This window comes from Bicyclus anynana, chromosome 18 (genome assembly GCF_947172395.1).
Source record: "Bicyclus anynana chromosome 18, ilBicAnyn1.1, whole genome shotgun sequence".
NCBI classification, from domain to species: domain Eukaryota; kingdom Metazoa; phylum Arthropoda; class Insecta; order Lepidoptera; family Nymphalidae; genus Bicyclus; species Bicyclus anynana.
The window spans coordinates 9,450,092-9,467,833 of NC_069100.1; the positions used below are offsets into that span (position 1 = coordinate 9,450,092).

The 17,742-nt window shown below is 33.9% G+C and overlaps 3 protein-coding genes across 3 annotated transcripts; 2 read left to right on the plus strand and 1 right to left on the minus strand.

Moving 5' to 3' along the window:
• The first annotated feature begins 408 nt into the window (after positions 1-408).
• LOC112053169 (gastrula zinc finger protein XlCGF26.1-like) lies at positions 409-6,155 on the plus strand. Its single transcript, XM_052886835.1, has 4 exons — positions 409-1,330; positions 2,052-2,369; positions 2,785-3,095; positions 4,239-6,155. Exons 1-4 carry the CDS (start codon positions 558-560, stop codon positions 4,493-4,495), a joined length of 1,659 nt encoding a protein of 552 aa, XP_052742795.1. The 5' UTR covers positions 409-557; the 3' UTR covers positions 4,496-6,155.
• Positions 6,156-9,462: 3,307 nt separating this feature from the next.
• On the minus strand, positions 9,463-14,636 carry LOC112047431 (uncharacterized). The gene is made up of 7 exons (XM_052886982.1): positions 14,121-14,636; positions 13,794-13,998; positions 12,961-13,050; positions 12,783-12,869; positions 11,023-11,730; positions 9,887-10,190; positions 9,463-9,491 (listed from the first exon to the last, which is right to left on the minus strand). The coding sequence occupies exons 1-7, from the start codon at positions 14,228-14,230 to the stop codon at positions 9,463-9,465; spliced, it is 1,533 nt and encodes a 510-aa protein (XP_052742942.1). The 5' UTR covers positions 14,231-14,636.
• A 906-nt stretch (positions 14,637-15,542) lies between these two features.
• LOC112053177 (gastrula zinc finger protein XlCGF57.1-like) lies at positions 15,543-17,721 on the plus strand. The gene has a single exon (XM_024092498.2). It carries the CDS (start codon positions 15,651-15,653, stop codon positions 17,205-17,207), a length of 1,557 nt encoding a protein of 518 aa, XP_023948266.2. The 5' UTR covers positions 15,543-15,650; the 3' UTR covers positions 17,208-17,721.
• The last annotated feature ends 21 nt before the right edge of the window (positions 17,722-17,742 follow it).

Below are 17,742 nucleotides of genomic sequence, written 5' to 3' on the forward strand. Positions count from 1 at the left end.
ATTCTGCCACTAGTAGACTAAAAGATTGAGTTGAGGATTCATATTCAGTGTTTCTGGAATGAACGAAGAATTATAGTTGGCTTGTTGGTTACCTACTCTACTCTCGTACAAGAGCTTAGTTGCAGAATTTTTTTAGGATTAAATTTATTACAACTTCCCACGACCTTGCTTTAAAATTAACTATAAACTGGAAATGACGAGGTACAATCTTCAATAGTCAAATAATTAATATAGATACCTAGTTAGTTTACCATTTTAAATTAAACTTATGGTCACATCCCATCACATGGCGAAGGGGAAAATTAAAAAATGGACTAGCACAGACTATACAAATCTATTTAATCTGCGATATTTACTTTTCTGTGGTAATTTAGACAAAAAAAATATAGTGTCAAAGTCAAACTTCAAACTTCAGAGCAGTCAAATTAGCCGTCCGTGATGTCAAACAAAATAATAAATTAAAAAGGTTAGGCTAAACAAATTTGTAAAATGTTTTGTTTGTAGTTCATTAAGTCCAGGATTTATAGTTTTTGTAAACACAAGAAGTAGCTTACACGATGGAATTGGAGAAAGCGAAAGCTGAACACTGCAGATTTTGTGCGGAGCCTAAGAGTTCACAAAAAATGCTGGACATACTGAGCAATGAGAAATACGAAGAAGTTACCAAAAAACTCGAATTTCTCAACTATTCTATTTATGTAAACTTACACAAGGATAAAACTTTACCAAAAACAGTATGTTTTGTGTGTTACGATTCTCTGAATAAAGCCTACGATTTTCTTGATAAAGTCAAAAGGGCCCAGACTATTTTGCACAGCATATATCCATTAGTTGACGACAATAGCCCATCTGATGATGGTAGAGTAGGTTTCGACGAGACTTCAGATATAGAATCCGCTGCAAATTCCATAAAACTTGAAGAACCAGCAGACAATAATTTAAACTTAGAGATTGATTTAAATATAGAGGAAGTTAAAACTGAACCAAAAGATGAGATCGATGTAAGCCAAGAAAGTGACTGTTATGAGCAAAATTTCAATGTCCAGGATATACTGAATGCAGCCATGTGCAAAGTTCCGTACCCTGAAGCTACATTATATGCTAAAGAAGTCGTCAATACAGGGAAAAAGTCTATATCGTCATGGAAAGATTATCCCTGGATTTGTTCACATTGCGACATAGAGTTCTTGGACGTAGGCACATTAAGATTACACACAAAATTAACACACAGTAAATGTAGTGCATTTGTGTGTATTGACTGTGATAGTCTTGGTAGTAAAGATTTTAATGGCTTCATCAAACATGTAAAGATTCATAGAAAGAAGCTGAGGTAAATTCTGATTTTTTGCTATGTTTTAAAGCCTTATTTGTAGGAAAATAGTTTAGAAAATATATTAAAGAATAATAATTTAAGCTTAGAGAAATAAGTAGACTGAAATCCTCTAAAATCTAGGTTTAACCATAACCCATAAAGATTTATTTCCTTGAGGTATTTGTTAACCAACTTCAAAAAAGTATGACGTAGGACTCAATTCGACGTGTATGTTTTGTTAATTTTTTTAATGTTTGTTACATCATAACCTCTTCATTTCTTAACAAATTTTGAAAAAGTATACTTTCAGATTGGTCCCATTTAATTTTCATGAACTTTTTTTTTTTTGTTTTAATAAATAAATATACTTAAACAATACACATCACTATCTAGCCCCAAAGTAAGCATACAGAGTAGCTTGTGTTATGGGTACTAAGATAGTTGATATTATAATATAAATATACAATTATATACTACATATAAATACTTATATAATGTATAAATACGCACAGACCCTGGAAAACACCCATGCTCATTGGTTGAAATGAAAATGAAAATAACAAAATTGCCCATACTGTGACATAACACACTAAAAGCAGATAAATAAAAACTTTTTAAAAGACAAATTGAACTGACTTTCAAATCACAAACATAAACAAAAAAGCAAAAAATAACATTGTATGTACTACTACAGAGAATTCTTATTGAAATGTTGTGAATTATATATTTCAATTTTCAGAAAAAGATGTCACTACTGTGATGAGAGTATCAATGAAGATTCCTTGCCATACCACATTGAGCAACATTTTCAGAAAATCCAAGTGTCCTGTCCAGATTGTGGGGAAATACTGAAAAACAATGAATCCCTACAGAAGCATCTCAGGGAGTACAACTCCAAGAAACCAAAAAGAAAACCTCGGAGAAAACGAGGCACTCCATTGACAATAGAGGATCTGACTTGTGGATTATGCAAAAAGGTTTACAAAAACCCAAATAGTTTACGGGACCACATGAAAATACACACCAATGATAGAAAGAGGAACTACACTTGTGATAGGTAACAAATGTTATATGAGGAGAATTTAAATTTATATTGTAAAATCTTTATATAGTTCATATAAGTACCAAATTGCTGATCACCATTATCAGCCAACAGGTGTCCAATGCTGGACTTAGGTATTTTCTTTATGATAATTAAAGTATATAATTACAGTGTAAACTCTATATAACAACACTAAAGGGACTATACATTTTATGTTTTTAACCAACTTCAAAAAAAGGAGGAGGTTTCTCAATTCGACCGTATATAGATCATGAAGCATGATCATCATCAGCATGAAGTGTCCTGTCCACTTCCACTTAAGCTTCTTAATTGTTACTGCCACATCACTGACCATATCTGCATTGAAATACATAAAAAATGTAAAATAACCTTATTAAAAAAAAACAATATAGTCAATGTTTAATTACAGATGTGGAAAAATGTTTTACAACAAAGGCACCTTAACGTCGCACATAATGGCTCACGACAAGGTCCGACCACACGTGTGCAGGATATGCAACAGGTCATTCCTCTTCCCCAACATGCTGAGACGTCATGTAGAAATGCATTCAGGGGTCAAACCCTTCTCTTGTGAGCAATGCGGACGGTGCTTCAGACTTCAATATCAGTTGAACGCACATAAAATAATCCATACAGACTCTATGCCGCACGTATGCCAGTATTGTAACAAGGCGTTCAGGTTTAAACAGATTTTGAAGAATCATGAACGACAACACACAGGTAAATAAATATTGTTATAGTTATCTATACTAATATTATAAATGCGAAAGTAAGTCTGTCTGTATGTCTGTCTGTCTGTTACCTTTTCATGGCTAAATGGCCGAACTGATCAACATGAATTTTGATATAATGGTAAATGGAGCTTGGAGGAAAACTAAGGCTACTTTTTGACCCTAAAATAAAAATAGAAAGGGTGATATAGGGGTTGAAAGTTTGTATATATTTTAAAAATTTATTCATAAATCAAAAAAAAAACGAAATATAAAGTGATTCTACGTACAAAAATACGAAATATAATGTGATTTAAAGGGGGGAAAGTTTATACTGTGTTCCACGCGGACGAAGTCGCGGGCGTCCGCTAATATTAAATAGGCGACATTGTGTACCTATGTAGGTAAAATTCAGTTTTTCACAAATAATATAGAAACCATTTTTTTCGGAATAAGAAGTTGCTCAATGACCTTCCGCCTTCCAGTAAAAGTCCCAGTAAAATCGACCCAGACCCAGTATGTCTGTCTGGTCTAATCTTTGTAGATTAGACCAGACAGACATACAGTTTTAGGTGAAACATACGTCCATTTAACGTTTTGCGTTTATAACATTTTTGTTCTACTCAAACAAATATTCGTATTTTGCTTATCTGAGATTAAGGAAGCGTGAAGTATGACTAACAGACATTTAAATGAAACGTAAATCATTTAAAAAAATCTTTCTTTTTTAAATACAACGAAAACTTCTATTTTCTCTCCAATTATTGGTATACTGTGTTGGTATAATAGTGCGATGGCCTCTCAGTCCGGCCCCTTTAGCATTTGACCTATTGAGGATTATGTACTTTTGTAAATATGAGTAGGTAGACAAAAAAAATGTTGAAAGCAGAATTCCCAACATTAAATATCTCAAGACAAGAGAAAGAAAATTCGTCGACCAATAGCGGCATAATCGAAAGCTATGGCTATATAGCTATATATATATATATATAGCTCTTTCGTTAAGCTGTGACGAAAAATCGAGCGTATTTATATATTTCAACTCTGCTGCTATGAGTCGACGATGTGTCTGTTTCTCTTGATTAGATATGTATTTTACGAATGCTAGCCAGGCCATCTTATATGCTTATTTCATTGGCTCAATTCTTAACAGGAGCAAAGCCTTACGCCTGTCAAAGCTGCAGCATGGAGTTCACAAATTGGTCAAATTACAACAAACATATGAAACGTCGGCACAACTTGGACACATCAAAGAAAAAGATCACACCCGAAGGGGTGTTCCCAATAAATCCACAAACCGGGGAATTGGTGCAATTCAATGATGCTGCTACTGAGGAATGGAAGACCAAGATTATGATACCGGGTAAACGTGGTAAGAAGAAAGTTATAAAAAAAGAAAATACTGTGTAGTATTAGTTAAGTTTAAGAAACAAAGTCACTGACATAGCTCAGTGAGTCGCGAAGCTGAAGTGGCAATGGGCGGGCCACATAGTTCGAAGAGTCAATGGAAGTTGGGGTCCCAAGGTGCTGGAATGGCGACCCCGCACCGGAAAGCGCAGTGTTAGTCGACCCTCCACTAGGTGGACCGAAGACATCAAGCGTGTTGCAGAGAGCCGCTGGATGCTGGCGGCTCAAGACCGTTTTGTTTGGAAGTCCATGCAAAAGGTCTATGTCCAGCAATGGATGTCCATCGGCTACTATGATGATGATGATACTGTCTAGTTAAGTAGTAGGTTAAGAGCATTATGCTACTTTTAAGTAGATACAAACAAATTTTTCATTTTGAAAATTATTCATCAGTATTAGCCAATTTTTAACGGCCCTACATAGTCATGCCTCTCTTCTTATAGGAGAGGGGATATAGAGCTAATACCCACCAGACTGTTCCAATGTGTGGCAGGCTGAGGGTAGCAATGTTTCTTTAACAACCACTATCAGATATTAATGAAAACCGGCTAACGTTCTCGCTGAGGCATGGGGTGTAACACCATCGACTTCCCAACTCTGGGCTGAGAATTTACAGAACTTTAAAAAAAAGTATGTTGTAAAGTAAAGTATCTCACCGACCTAGAACTCGAACCCAGGACCTGTGTTTCTGTTGCCTGGGAAGCATTGTCGATCTTTATGTCGTCGTCAGAATCGTAAAGGACGTTTTCAGGCGTCTAGATCAGGGTTTCTCAAACCTTCGGCCCCACGAACCCCTGTTAAAATTTCCAAGTGACAGCAAACCCCCTACTGACTAATGAACCTCTCCCCCACCAGAAAAAAAATAATTTGACCATTTTTATTTGAATAAACGTTAACATATAAAGTACCAAAATAAATGTCTTTGTAATATTAATGTGATGGGTGTCCTTGTTTCTTGTCGTAAATGGATTCAATGTTAGAAGTAATTTTGGACAATTTAACCTTAATTCTGACTTCTGACTCGGTATCAGTTATCAAGCCACCATTTCGTAAATCTAGTCGCGAACCCCCTGCCGTCGAATGGCGAACCCCTAGGGTTTCGCGTACGCCACTTTGAGAAACCCTGGTCTAGATCAATCAAACAGTCGGCGTTGGGAGAAAAAGTGCACAAAAAAGTTTGCATGAACACTCGCAAAATCATTGTTTACATTGCTGAGACAATGAAAAATGCTCATAGCTGGTTTATGAGATTACCGCGCAAAGATTGACGGACTTTGTTATATTATTAATGTGCCCTAAATTAATTAATTACCATAAGTATTATATTTTTTGTCACTACATTATTATTTAAGTACAAATCCTTATAAAATATTATCTAGGTGAATATTTAAATTATTAAGAATTACTTATATTTTGATTTGAAATGAGTATTGTAAATGAACTAGTTTATTCAGCCATAATTTCTCTGGAATTAGTACATATTGTAAAATTATTTACTTTTATATCACAAAGACCTACAGGGCCTTAAATAAGATATGCAAGTAGCTTTAATTTTCTTTAAAAGAATAATGCCATATATTTTAATTTACATATTTTAGTGTATTTAGAAAATATTATTATTTTATCTCTGCATATAAATTAAAGACCAATTTAAAAAAAAAAAGTGTACTTATTTTAAGTGATCCTCAAAAATCCAATCCTTGAAATTGTCATGACGGAATAGGTCGCGCCAAACTTCGAGTACGGTCTGATATTGCAACATGTACTGCTATTATTAACCCGGCTGAGTTTTCTTTTACTGCATAACCACACGCCTCGTGTTCAGAGTGGTCTCTAAGTTTGGCGCGACCTTTATCTACTACCTTTTGTTGCACGCTCGCCATCATCGGCAAATATAACTTTTTTGTCGCTGACATAGATTTATGGTTGCGGAATAAATCATTAATAAAAAAATTCAACCCACTTCCAACATAAAAATTAACCTACCTACTAAACTAAAAAGCAAAAAATAACATCGTATGTGTGCTACTTTCTGATCAGTTTGAAGGCGGTACCAAGCCAGTAATTTATTAATTACAAAATTGCTGTGGTTCCTCCATAGACGGCTTTAATTAAAACACGACACTGGACACAAAATCAGATTGTGGCATTTTTGTGTCGGAAGTCGAATTTTATATTTTTTTTAATTTTTCCATTTAGGTAGTGTTAGCATACCTACTAAGTGTATACAAAAATGAATAAGCAATTAGCTCAAGTGTTATTTTCATAAGATTAGTACTTAAGTCCTATAATACCCTAAATCACATACAAAACACTCCCCGCTTATCCACACGAAATATGAATATCCAAAAAAACGTGCAATGTATTATATCCGATGAGTAGTCAACTTAACTGTCCTTAGTCTTCATCACCAGACCCCTAATGCAGTCACAATCTATCAAGATGTAAAGTTCTCATCAATACAAATTAATCAAAGCCCAAACAATAGGTTACTGCTGTAAATCGTTGAGGAGTGCCGTCGTCTATGTTTCTATGCTCCATCATAAGAATGACTCTTGCCTAATGAAAAATTAGCAAACTCTACGTTCCAGTCGTCTCTAAGATTTTCGAAAGTTCCCCTCGATTTTCCAGGATGCAATCGTCAGATCCTGACATGAAGAAAATGGGACCACCCTGGAAGTTTTACCCTTTTAGACAAAAAGAATTTATAAAATCGGTCAACAAATGACGGAAATATTGGACATACAATATCATAGAATACAAATACTCACGGAGAAGAAGCACAACTACGTATAAAATAGGTGCAGACTGTGCGCTGTCACGCTAACTAGTAGTGGTTCCATTAAACTATACTTTTGGCGCGAAATTACGAACTATCTAAGATTTTGGCGCGAAATTACGAATTATCTAACTAAGTTTTGGCGCGAAATTACGAACCACAAAATTTGAAATTTTTTTCTCATACGGCTGCTTTTCAATCGCAAAATAATTTTAACAGAGTTTATTTCTCAGTCAAAATCATATTGCAATTGAAAAGCAGCCCAGTAACAAAGCTGCATCAAAATAAACCTGTATTATACAGCATTATTGTTACTAAACATGCAAGATTTTAACAAAGTTAAATCATTTAACTTATATTTTTCTGAAGATATTAGATGAATGACAAAAGGCAAACAAAATTATTTTTTTTAAGTGTTTTATTACATAGTCATAATGATCAGCACAGCAATCACAGCATGTATAAAAAAATCACAGTAACAGGTTAAATTAAGCCAAAGGCTGTATTCTTTAGCATAATCCAGGACAGATTGGCAGCCTACATCTACGCTTTTAAGGGCCACTTCCAATTAGCCTTTGGCCTACCATGACTTTGCTTGCCCCCTGTACCAATGGAAGGTCTCTTGTCCCTTCTTTCAAGATATTTAATCATTAGTGGATGCATCATGAGGGTTGTGAAAAGTTAATTTATTCTAGATCCTCTAGAAATTCACCATAGGTCTATTAATGAGTTACCTATATAGATTATAGTTAATCTTAATTATTATCTTTGCATCATTAACATTGACAACTCATATTCGGCTCACTACTAAGCACGAATCTCACATGATAAGAAGGTTAATAATTGATTTTTAACCTTAATCAGTCATGTTTAAGAATTTTAATTTTCCGATGCAGCGCATTTTTGGATGCTTCTGCAGAAAACATTCTATTTTTTAATGTGCAGAATCTTTTGATGCATATTGCTGACACACAATTAATAATGTCATCAATATTCTCTATTTTATGCTTCAGACATCCATCTAACCAATTAAATGTAATTACCTCATTTAATTTTATTTTGATATTCTTTTTTAATTCTGAAGTATGTGAATGATTTACTAAATATTCGTTAATAATTATGGCAGATGTTTCTACACATTCAACAAATGCAATATTCATATAATTTAAACTTTCTTTATTGTCATTATATTCTTTAAAAGTAGTGAATATATGTATGGGTTCAACATTTTTAGTAATCATTATATTTTTACAAAACTTACAAGTATTGTTTTTAAGTTTTTTAAAAATAAACCCACACACATATGCGCATGCCTGCATTTCATCAGACTCTGCGTCTGGCATAATGGTATTATCGTCAGGAATATTATTAGATGTTGACAATGTATTTGAATTTGTGGACAATGTATATGTGTTTGTTTTTAAGAAAGTGGTCATATTTGTCATCAATGAGTTTGCATCTTCTTCACAATTTTTGAGGCTACTTTTATATTTTAAATTATTGACAATACTTGTTTTCAATCCTGCAATAAATTGTGGTACATTTGGATTCGGGTTAGACCCGCAGTGACCTCTTATGCAACCAAATAAATTTTCTAGAGGATCTTGATTTAGTCGTCGGGTAGCTAACGCATTAATGTTGAGTTTTTGCAAGTTATGCCAAAGCCTTTCCACAGCCCTAATGGTACGGATCCAACCATTGACAGAAGGAGGAGCGCAGCGAACCCCAATGAAACAAATATTTTGAAACAGTGTTTTCATATCATGAAACAACTGTAAATGTTCACTTTTTTTCGTTATATTTGTAAAATATCGTTTTCCTCTTTTTAAATCTGGAGTATCTGCATTCAGTGAGTCAAATATGTTGTCCATTTTACTAATTAAGGTGGCTGTAACAACTGCTTCAGGTGAAATTTCATCTGAAAAAAAAAAATATATGCAATTAATTTTATGGAATAATCTTGTATGAACTATAATTACTATCACTGAATTTAAACACTTAAATTACTTTATTCCCCTCGTTGATCCAATGGTTATTGATAAACCCATTTGCCTTTGAATCACAAGGTCCATCCTTGGTTAGACTCCTGGGTTGGGTAATGGCATACCTAGTACTGAGCTATTCTATCTTCTAAATTCATTAAGAATCCTAATCATTTAGTTGAAAAGTTGGTGGTTTATACCTCTCTGCCTCATACTTCAGAGAGCACCTCAGATATACCTGTTGGTCTTGAGCAATATCAATAACATCTGATAGTGGCCGTTAAATTAACAACATCACTCTTATCCTACTCTTATACTCCCACATTGGAGCAGCATGGTGGGTCCCTCTCTATAGGAGGGAGGCCTGCCCCTGTAGTGGGTTAAAATAGGCTGATGATGATGACTTACTTCTGGCTACTTTTGCAAAAATCCCAGCTGCAACTGAGTGGCTTAACACTTGCGCTGCTAATTTTACTTTCATTTTTTGTTTCCCATTTGGATGTATATGTTGGTCTGTGAGTGCAGGTGCAAAAACAAAATTCGGATTATTATTGTCATTTTTAAAAAACTCTTTAATGTGCTCCCATTTTGCTATTCCTGTAAAGTGTAAATAAAAAAATAAATTAGCCAGACTTGCAAATACTTCAATCTTTTCCAGTATAAAGTCAATTATTAATTCTAAAAAAATATCAGTACCTGATACTGCATTGGTTGCAAAATTATCTGGACACTTTATGTTGTGTTTAAGAAAATTATTTCTAAAACATTTTAATAGGTGCGGAGGATCCATTATGGTTACAATTTCATTTTCATTATATATGAAAAAAGGTCTATCAACTGTGGATCCTAACGCATTTAACGCCCTCATATTGACGCCATCCATGTCACAAACAGTTGCAACCACAACCAAGTTATGTGAGAAACACTCAGCCAATACCTAAAAAAAAATTAACTTTAAAACAAGTATACACAATTTATAAAAATCAGACAGAAAAATTGTTGTCTTAGTACACATTGAGCAATAGGCTAGTTGACACTTTTTTTAAAACAGTCTCAAATTGTCCATTATTGTTCTGCTAGATTAAATTTTTTTCTCAAGATGTGATTAAGTACCTGAAAATCTTTATTTGTAAATATTGTTTTGACAATACAAGCCAAAACACTGTTGGCCATGATGGTTTATGTTTCATGATGTCACTTTAACAAATCCTATACCAATTGGAACATTTGACAAAAATATTAGTTAACAATAATAAGATTAGGATCAATATCAAGTAAAATTGTCACGTTACAAATTGTACTACAGCATTTTTACCATTAGGAAAATTTGAAAAAAAATGTGATGTGAATTAAGCTTTACAAGAAATTCTTAAATTTTATTATTCAGTATCAGTATATTTCGGACTTTTATTCCATGTACTACACAAAATTAATATAGTAATTGAAATTGATATGAGTCAACTACTCTATTATTATATTATATTACAGAAATATATAATCTACCTACTTATACATAGAGTATGGCTTAAGTACGTAGTGTACTGTGCACCAACAAACATAATTAGAAATAAAGGTAGATTCTCTAATGTCATTTGATAATTTCATAACTAAATATGTCTAATTGTTCTAAGCTTATTAATCTATTTTCACTAACTTTGGAACAAGTTAAGTATAATTATTATTATGTGTGTAATGACTAGCGATTTATACCCACACTTTTAATTTGTTTATTGGTAACAGTGAACATTGAGTATGGCTTAAGTTAATACCTCTTTAATAATGGCTTGAAGTCTATCTGCCGTCACTGAGTCTCCTGAGAAGAAGTGGGCTATGGGTTGCTTCCACCTTTTTCTCAGTCCCACTAACATGAAAACTAAGGCATGTGAAGCCATTTGCTGGTTTCTACCTTGAGAGCCATGGTCTTGGTACCCCTCAATGGCATCCGTTTTTGGGTTATAAATCAAATTTTTTCGTATTGACATCTCATCAAATAATAAAACCCATAAGTTATCTTTTTTTTCTTCACCTTGTGAAATTTCTTTTAAACTTGCCATAACTTTTTTATTCACTCCACATGGTAAATATACTCTGTTTAAAAGGCATTTTAATGTACCTGGGTTTGGCAAGCACATCATTCTTCGCAGCAATTTGTAACAGGCACTAGATTTTTTATAAATAGCTAATGCTAAAATTTTTTCATTTAAAGTCCAACGTCGGCCCTGTAGTTTCCTACGTGAATTTGTCATTTGACTCTGTAGAAGCACACCAAAAGCTGGATTTAAGTATTGATTAAATTTTTCAAAGTATTCAGTTTTTGTCAGAGCTTCTAAAAAGCATTTTCTATTTCCTTTAACATTTTTCTTTTTTTTCAAGGCCATTTTCAGCCTATATATTTTATTCAGATATTTTTTGCATTTTTTAAGTTGTTGCTTGCCAAGTTGGTTTTCTGGGTGTATAGATTTTGACACAGAAGGGCTCTGGAATAATAAAGTGCAATGTGCATTATTAGTAATCAATATAAATTATAGAGAAAGATGCTATTAATGATACAAATTAGCCCCTGACTGTAATATCACTTGAGGGTATTTGATAGCAGTCTAAGATGGGAGCACCTAACCTGGCAGTTAAAACTCCGTATAATACCAGATTGCTAAATTGATTGTATTCTGTCAGTAGGATAATAACTAGATAAAGCCTCTCACCAGACCAGCTGGGTTACTATGTATCTGAATGTTGTCGTTATCAACCCATGTTTGGCTCACTGCTGAGCTCGAGACTCCTCTCAGAATGAGAGGGGATAGGCCAATTCCAGTCCACCACACTGGTCCAATGTGGATTGGCAAACTTCATGCACGCACTGTCTCATGTCCTTGTTTGAGACACATGATATATTTTTTTTTTATTCTTTAAAAGTTAGCCCATGACTACAATCTCACCTGATGGTAAGTGATGGTGCAGTCTAAGATAGAAGCGGGCTAACTTGTTAGAAGGAGGATGAAAATCCACACCCCTTAATTTTCAGTTTCTACATGACATTGTACCGGAATGCTAAATCGCTTGGTGGTACGTCTTTGTCGGTAAGGTGGATCTATTAAGAAAATCTCAATCGGCCCTGCCGGGGATCGAACCCAGGACCTCCATTTTGTAAATCCACCGTGCATACCACTGCGCCACAAAGGCCATGTAACATATATATTTAATTACTTAAATTTAATATTATATTTAATTACTTAAAATGCACACAACTGAAAGCAAGTTATAAAGGCTACTTTTTATCCCAAAACAATCTATGATTCACACAGTATTTGTGAAAAACTGCATTTCATGGACAAAGTCACAGGCGTCCACTTGTTATAAATGTTTTGAATTTCCTTAGCAGGAATCAAACCCAGGACATTCCATTTATAAGACCACAGCTCTGACTTTTTTGCCACATAGGTCATAATTATTATTTAAAACATTTAGTTCAGTGAAATTACTATCTTAAGTTAATATTTGAAAATAATATTTTGCATCTTACATTACATACCTTTAGAATTATAGTTTGCGGTGATGGATCTGGCAGAACCAATATAGGCTCATCCAGTACAGATAACTGTGAAGGCACAGAAGGATTCTGAAATAAGGCAATTTTTATTATAGCATAAAATCATACTATTTTTAAAATTACATGAAATATTTCAACATATTTATATATTATTACATACCACTTGACTTAAATATTTATGTGGTGTATCTGGTGGCTGAGACAAGATGGGTACATTTGGTATAGTGGGTTGTAGAGGCACTGACAATTCCTGAAATAAGGAAAAACATTCAAAATCAACAATGGGGACAAGCTATGATTGCTTTATTCTTTACTTTATTCCAATGTAATTAATAAATTATCAGCTGCTAATATACTTAAGTAAATTGCTGGGTGGTTAGGATAAGCCTGGGCAGGGGATAGGCATTCCCCTTTTCCTATTTTCTATTTACAATAACGTACTAGCAGAACACTGCTATTTCACCTGTATAGATTCCATACCCATGGGAATACAATATGTACATGTTCATCATCATCAGCCTATTTTAAAATCCCACTACAACGCCCAGCTTTCCTCCTTATAGGAGAGTTGATATGGAGCTTAAGCCCACCATGCTGCTCTGATGCTAGTTGACAGGCATAAGGTGATAATGTTAAATCCATTAATGACTATCAGATGTTAATGATAATAACCAGTACTGATGGCTTAACATGGCTCTGAGGTACAAAATCTGCAGATGCTATAAGATACCTACTCATATATGCCATCACAGACTTGGTGTAGAATCATAGAAGAGTTTGCACCTACCATGCACGTTATTGTTTTATTTTAAACAGAACAGAACTGACTCTTCCAACAATTATTGCCATACTTCTACCAATTTATACAAAATCTTGAAAATTATATACCAAAACTTTGCTCTGTAGTAGCTTTTTAAATTTAATTCCAAAAAAGAGGCATACAGGTTTGTTTAATATAAAGATAGTATAAATTTCTAGTAATAAATTTCATACCTCTGAAACGAAATGTTGCTGGGATGTTTCGACTGGTGAACTTGACACATTTGGTACAGCATTACGGTTTAACTTTTTCATTGTATCATCTGTATATGCACTGCGATGAAAATGCTTACTACACAATAACTTGTGGCTTCCGTGCAAGCCTTTCAACTCTTTCTCAGTTACATTTGCAAAACAATATTCTGCCCAAATTCGAAGCCTGAAAAATCACAATATTTTAAAATAAACCAAAATTCATCACAGATTTGAGCTTTGCTCACGTATTTAGATTTTTTTAAGGGAAAAAAGGGAGACGAAAATGAGAGACATGATCATATTTACCTTGAACAACTAGATGCCTTTCCGGCTCTTGGAAAAGAATGGAAAGTAAGCGTTGGGTCCTTAAAAGCTGATGCACCGCACTTAACACACTTTCTATATTTGTCAGACATGTTAAAATATCTAACAAACTAGAAAAGAGTCACAAACTCAAAATAACAAAAGTCACTGTCTTCAATTTGCTATTAGTCTCAATCACACTGCTGCAAGTATCCTCAAGCTAACAGGGAGAGAAAAATAGAAACACTTTATCACTAAATCACATGAAAAACCACTAAAAATATGAAAACTTCGGGAAGAAAACTTTCTTATTTTTAAACCAGTGACCAGTAAAAAAAAAATACCACGTACAGTGATAAAGTATAAAGTACAAAAAAACTTTTTTAAAACTGGATTTACGGCTCTGGGTTCTAGCCCTTTGAAGCCTGTAGTCACAGTAAGAATGAGACAAAGAATCTCTTTGTCTCATTTTAAATGTTTCCATGAAAAGTCTGCAGTGACTCCATACAAAGTTGCCTCCCCCTGTACAATATATTCGAACATAGAACCTCGTCCTTTTTGAAGGTCAGTCTGAAAAGCGCTAACTTAGTGCGAAGACTAAAGACTAGCTTTAGTCTCAAATAGATAGAACCCAGAGCAGCCAAACCAATTATTTAAAAAAAACCCATTGTCATTTGCAGTATTGCCAGTTTGTGGGAAATTCCCCAAATTACGGGGAATTCAACTAAATTATGGACCATTCTTCGATTTTGGAGATTGGGGATTAAACAAGTGAAAACTTCTTTAGGCGCGTTGACCATTAAAAAAAAAAACCATTAATATTTTCTTCAAATGAATGTTTGAGAACTTCGGTTGAAAATTAATGACGATTAAGTTAAGATATTATTAATTACTATTTTAATCTCGAAATATTTTTTTCGATCGTCATTTAGTTTTAGCTAGTAACGTTGCCAAAAATTTAATAATATTAAAATAATAATTTATTTAAATCGATTAAAATTGTTTACTTCCTTTTACTTAGAAGGAAAGGGTAAAAATAATAAGTCTAAAGTAGTAGTTTATAATAATAATTAAAAAAACAAAAGTATTTCCTGCACAATAAAATATTCAAGTTTTCACTTTTACCGACACTCCCGAGTGCCACGGTTCTTTCCTCCGTCTAATGTCGGCTCGACACCTATTCAAACATCTTTAAACAAAAAAATTAAACTGACTTCAAAGATGCGTTGCTCTTTTTAGTGAAAAATAACATCGTACCCATGTCCTTTCTATAGATAGATTTGAAGGCGGTGCTATGCCAAATTGCTCCTATTTTGTTTGGCAGTGTGTCTTTGAGGAATTAGGATATTTTCTTTTTCCCAATCTGGGGAAAAAGAAAATATCCTAATTCTGATTTGTGGGGAATTGAGAAAGAGGCATTGGTAACGCTGGCTCTTTATCAATCAAATGTCAAAAAATTAAGAAAATAAAATCTCTGTTTCTGTTGATAAATAATTAAATACTTAATGCAATTTACCTTCATATAATCTAAAAATGAGTGAAGTAGAAAATGCGTATTGCCGGCTGTGCGCTGAACTTAAGTCTTCGGCAAAACTGGTTAATTTATTAAATGAAGATGCAGTAAGGGAGGACATATTAATCAAATTGAAAAAAATGAACATAAACATCGAATTTATCGAGGAATCTATGCCTAATACGGTTTGTTATTCATGTACCGCCTCAATAGATAAAGCTTTTGAAATTATATTGGAAATTGAAAAAGCCCAAGAGATTTTGGAAGACATAATTTTAGTAAAAAAAAATATTAAGAAAGAAGAACTTGTTTCAGACTTTGATAACGATTTCATAGAACCTTATTTGTCTTATGACGTAGATATAAAACTAGAAGATACCCAAGGTCATAATTCAAAGAAAACTAAATACAAAGAGAAAAAGAAGAAAAAGCTCCTACACAATGACTTGGACGGAATACCTTTGTCTCAGTTGAAATTAACATGGCAAGAATATAGCTGGCAGTGTGCTTACTGTGAGACTTTATTTCCAACGATAGATGAACTAAAAAGCCATTCCATCCAATATCATGAATGCTGTAACCCATACAGATGCACAGATTGCAATATTCGTAAGTTAAGGCTCGACAGCTTCATCGCACATGTTAAGAGACATAGAAAGTACCTCAAACTGTCATGTTACAAGTGTCATAAAAGATTTCCAAAAATAACAGATGCCAAATTACACGAAACCCTACATGTAGATTCCAGTTATTTCTGTACAGGTTGCAATGAGAGTTTCAATACATCGGATGAGCTCACTGACCACAGCAAATACAATAGAGATTTAAAAGTTAGACAGCTACCGCCAATAGCTAAGAATAGATTGGAAAGTCTCAATTGCCCAATATGCCAGAAGTCATTTAAATACAAAGGCACTCTAACAAATCATTTGCTAACACATACAGACAGAAAACGAGAGCACACATGTGACAAGTGTGGTAAAAGATTTTTAAGTAAGCAGAACTTGGCAGGCCATATGATGCTACATGATGATGTTAGACCATATCCTTGTGAAATTTGCAAATTTAGATTTAGAACTCCAGCACAATTGAGGATGCATGTTGGGATTCATGATGGAATCAAACCATTTTCATGTGATCAATGTGGGCGTTGCTTTCGATTAAGAAAACAACTGTCCAACCACAGCATAGTACATACAGATGCTCTTCCCTATGTATGCTCATACTGTAGCAAAAAGTTCCGCTTTAAAAGCATTTTAAACCAACACATACGTCAGCACACAGGTGTCAAGCCTTATTCGTGTCAGCACTGTGAACGTACGTTTACCAATTGGCCAAATTACAACAAACATATGAAACGTAGGCACGGTTTAAACATGGCCAAAAAGAAACGAACCCCTAAAGGTGTGTACCCAATAGACCCTGTGACTGGACAATTAATTTTGTATGAAGAGAGTAATAAAACGCTTGAATGGAAGAGTAAGTTATTAGAGGGAACAAGGAAGCCTGGTCGTCCTAAAGGTATCAATAATGACAACACAAATGTACCTTTAATATGTGATGATAATGATGAATGATACTAAAATTAACTAAGTTAGGATTACAATGACTCTACCGCCTCTTTAAGATTATGTAGTTGGAAACAGTGGAAGTATATTTTTAAACTATGTGAAGTACTTAATATCTTATTGTTTCAGTATTTCTTGGGTGTATCTGAACAAGTTTTTAAAATATGATTCCACCTTCTCAATAATAGGCTTAGAATGCATTGACAACATCTCTTGAAGATTAAATTACATGTTGTAGACCAATCAGCTGCAACGCTGCAAAACTGAAAATATTGCTTTTTTTATGTTGTGATAGGACAAAATGGAGAGAGAATATTTTTAATGTTGCTGCTATTGGTCGGCACGACAATGTCTTTCTCTTCACGAGATATCACTACTATAAAGGACTATGTAATAAAAGTGATTAACTTTCGATTAAGTATTTATATTTATTTTGCAACAGTAAACAATAATAAACAGATTTTATCTTCAGATTATGAAATGTGTAAGTCATATTGTGAAATAAAAGAAATAGTCATCTGAATATCTTTGTTTTTTTCAATAA

What these genes read in the sequence shown, in the direction of transcription:
- LOC112053177 (XM_024092498.2), top strand. Translation starts at nt 15,651, where the DNA reads ATGAGTGAAGTAGAAAATGCGTATTGCCGGCTGTGCGCTGAACTTAAG.
- LOC112047431 (XM_052886982.1), bottom strand. Translation starts at nt 14,230, where the DNA reads ATGTCTGACAAATATAGAAAGTGTGTTAAGTGCGGTGCATCAGCTTTT. An exon ending in ATAAATATTTAAGTCAAGTG is followed by an intron (nt 12,870 to 12,960) that starts GTATGTAATAAT and finishes GCCTTATTTCAG; the next exon opens with AATCCTTCTGTGCCTTCACA. An exon ending in AAAGATTGAAGTATTTGCAA is followed by an intron (nt 9,492 to 9,886) that starts GTCTGGCTAATT and finishes CAAGACCAACAG; the next exon opens with GTATATCTGAGGTGCTCTCT.
- LOC112053169 (XM_052886835.1), top strand. Translation starts at nt 558, where the DNA reads ATGGAATTGGAGAAAGCGAAAGCTGAACACTGCAGATTTTGTGCGGAG. An exon ending in AGGAACTACACTTGTGATAG is followed by an intron (nt 2,370 to 2,784) that starts GTAACAAATGTT and finishes GTTTAATTACAG; the next exon opens with ATGTGGAAAAATGTTTTACA. An exon ending in TCATGAACGACAACACACAG is followed by an intron (nt 3,096 to 4,238) that starts GTAAATAAATAT and finishes AATTCTTAACAG; the next exon opens with GAGCAAAGCCTTACGCCTGT.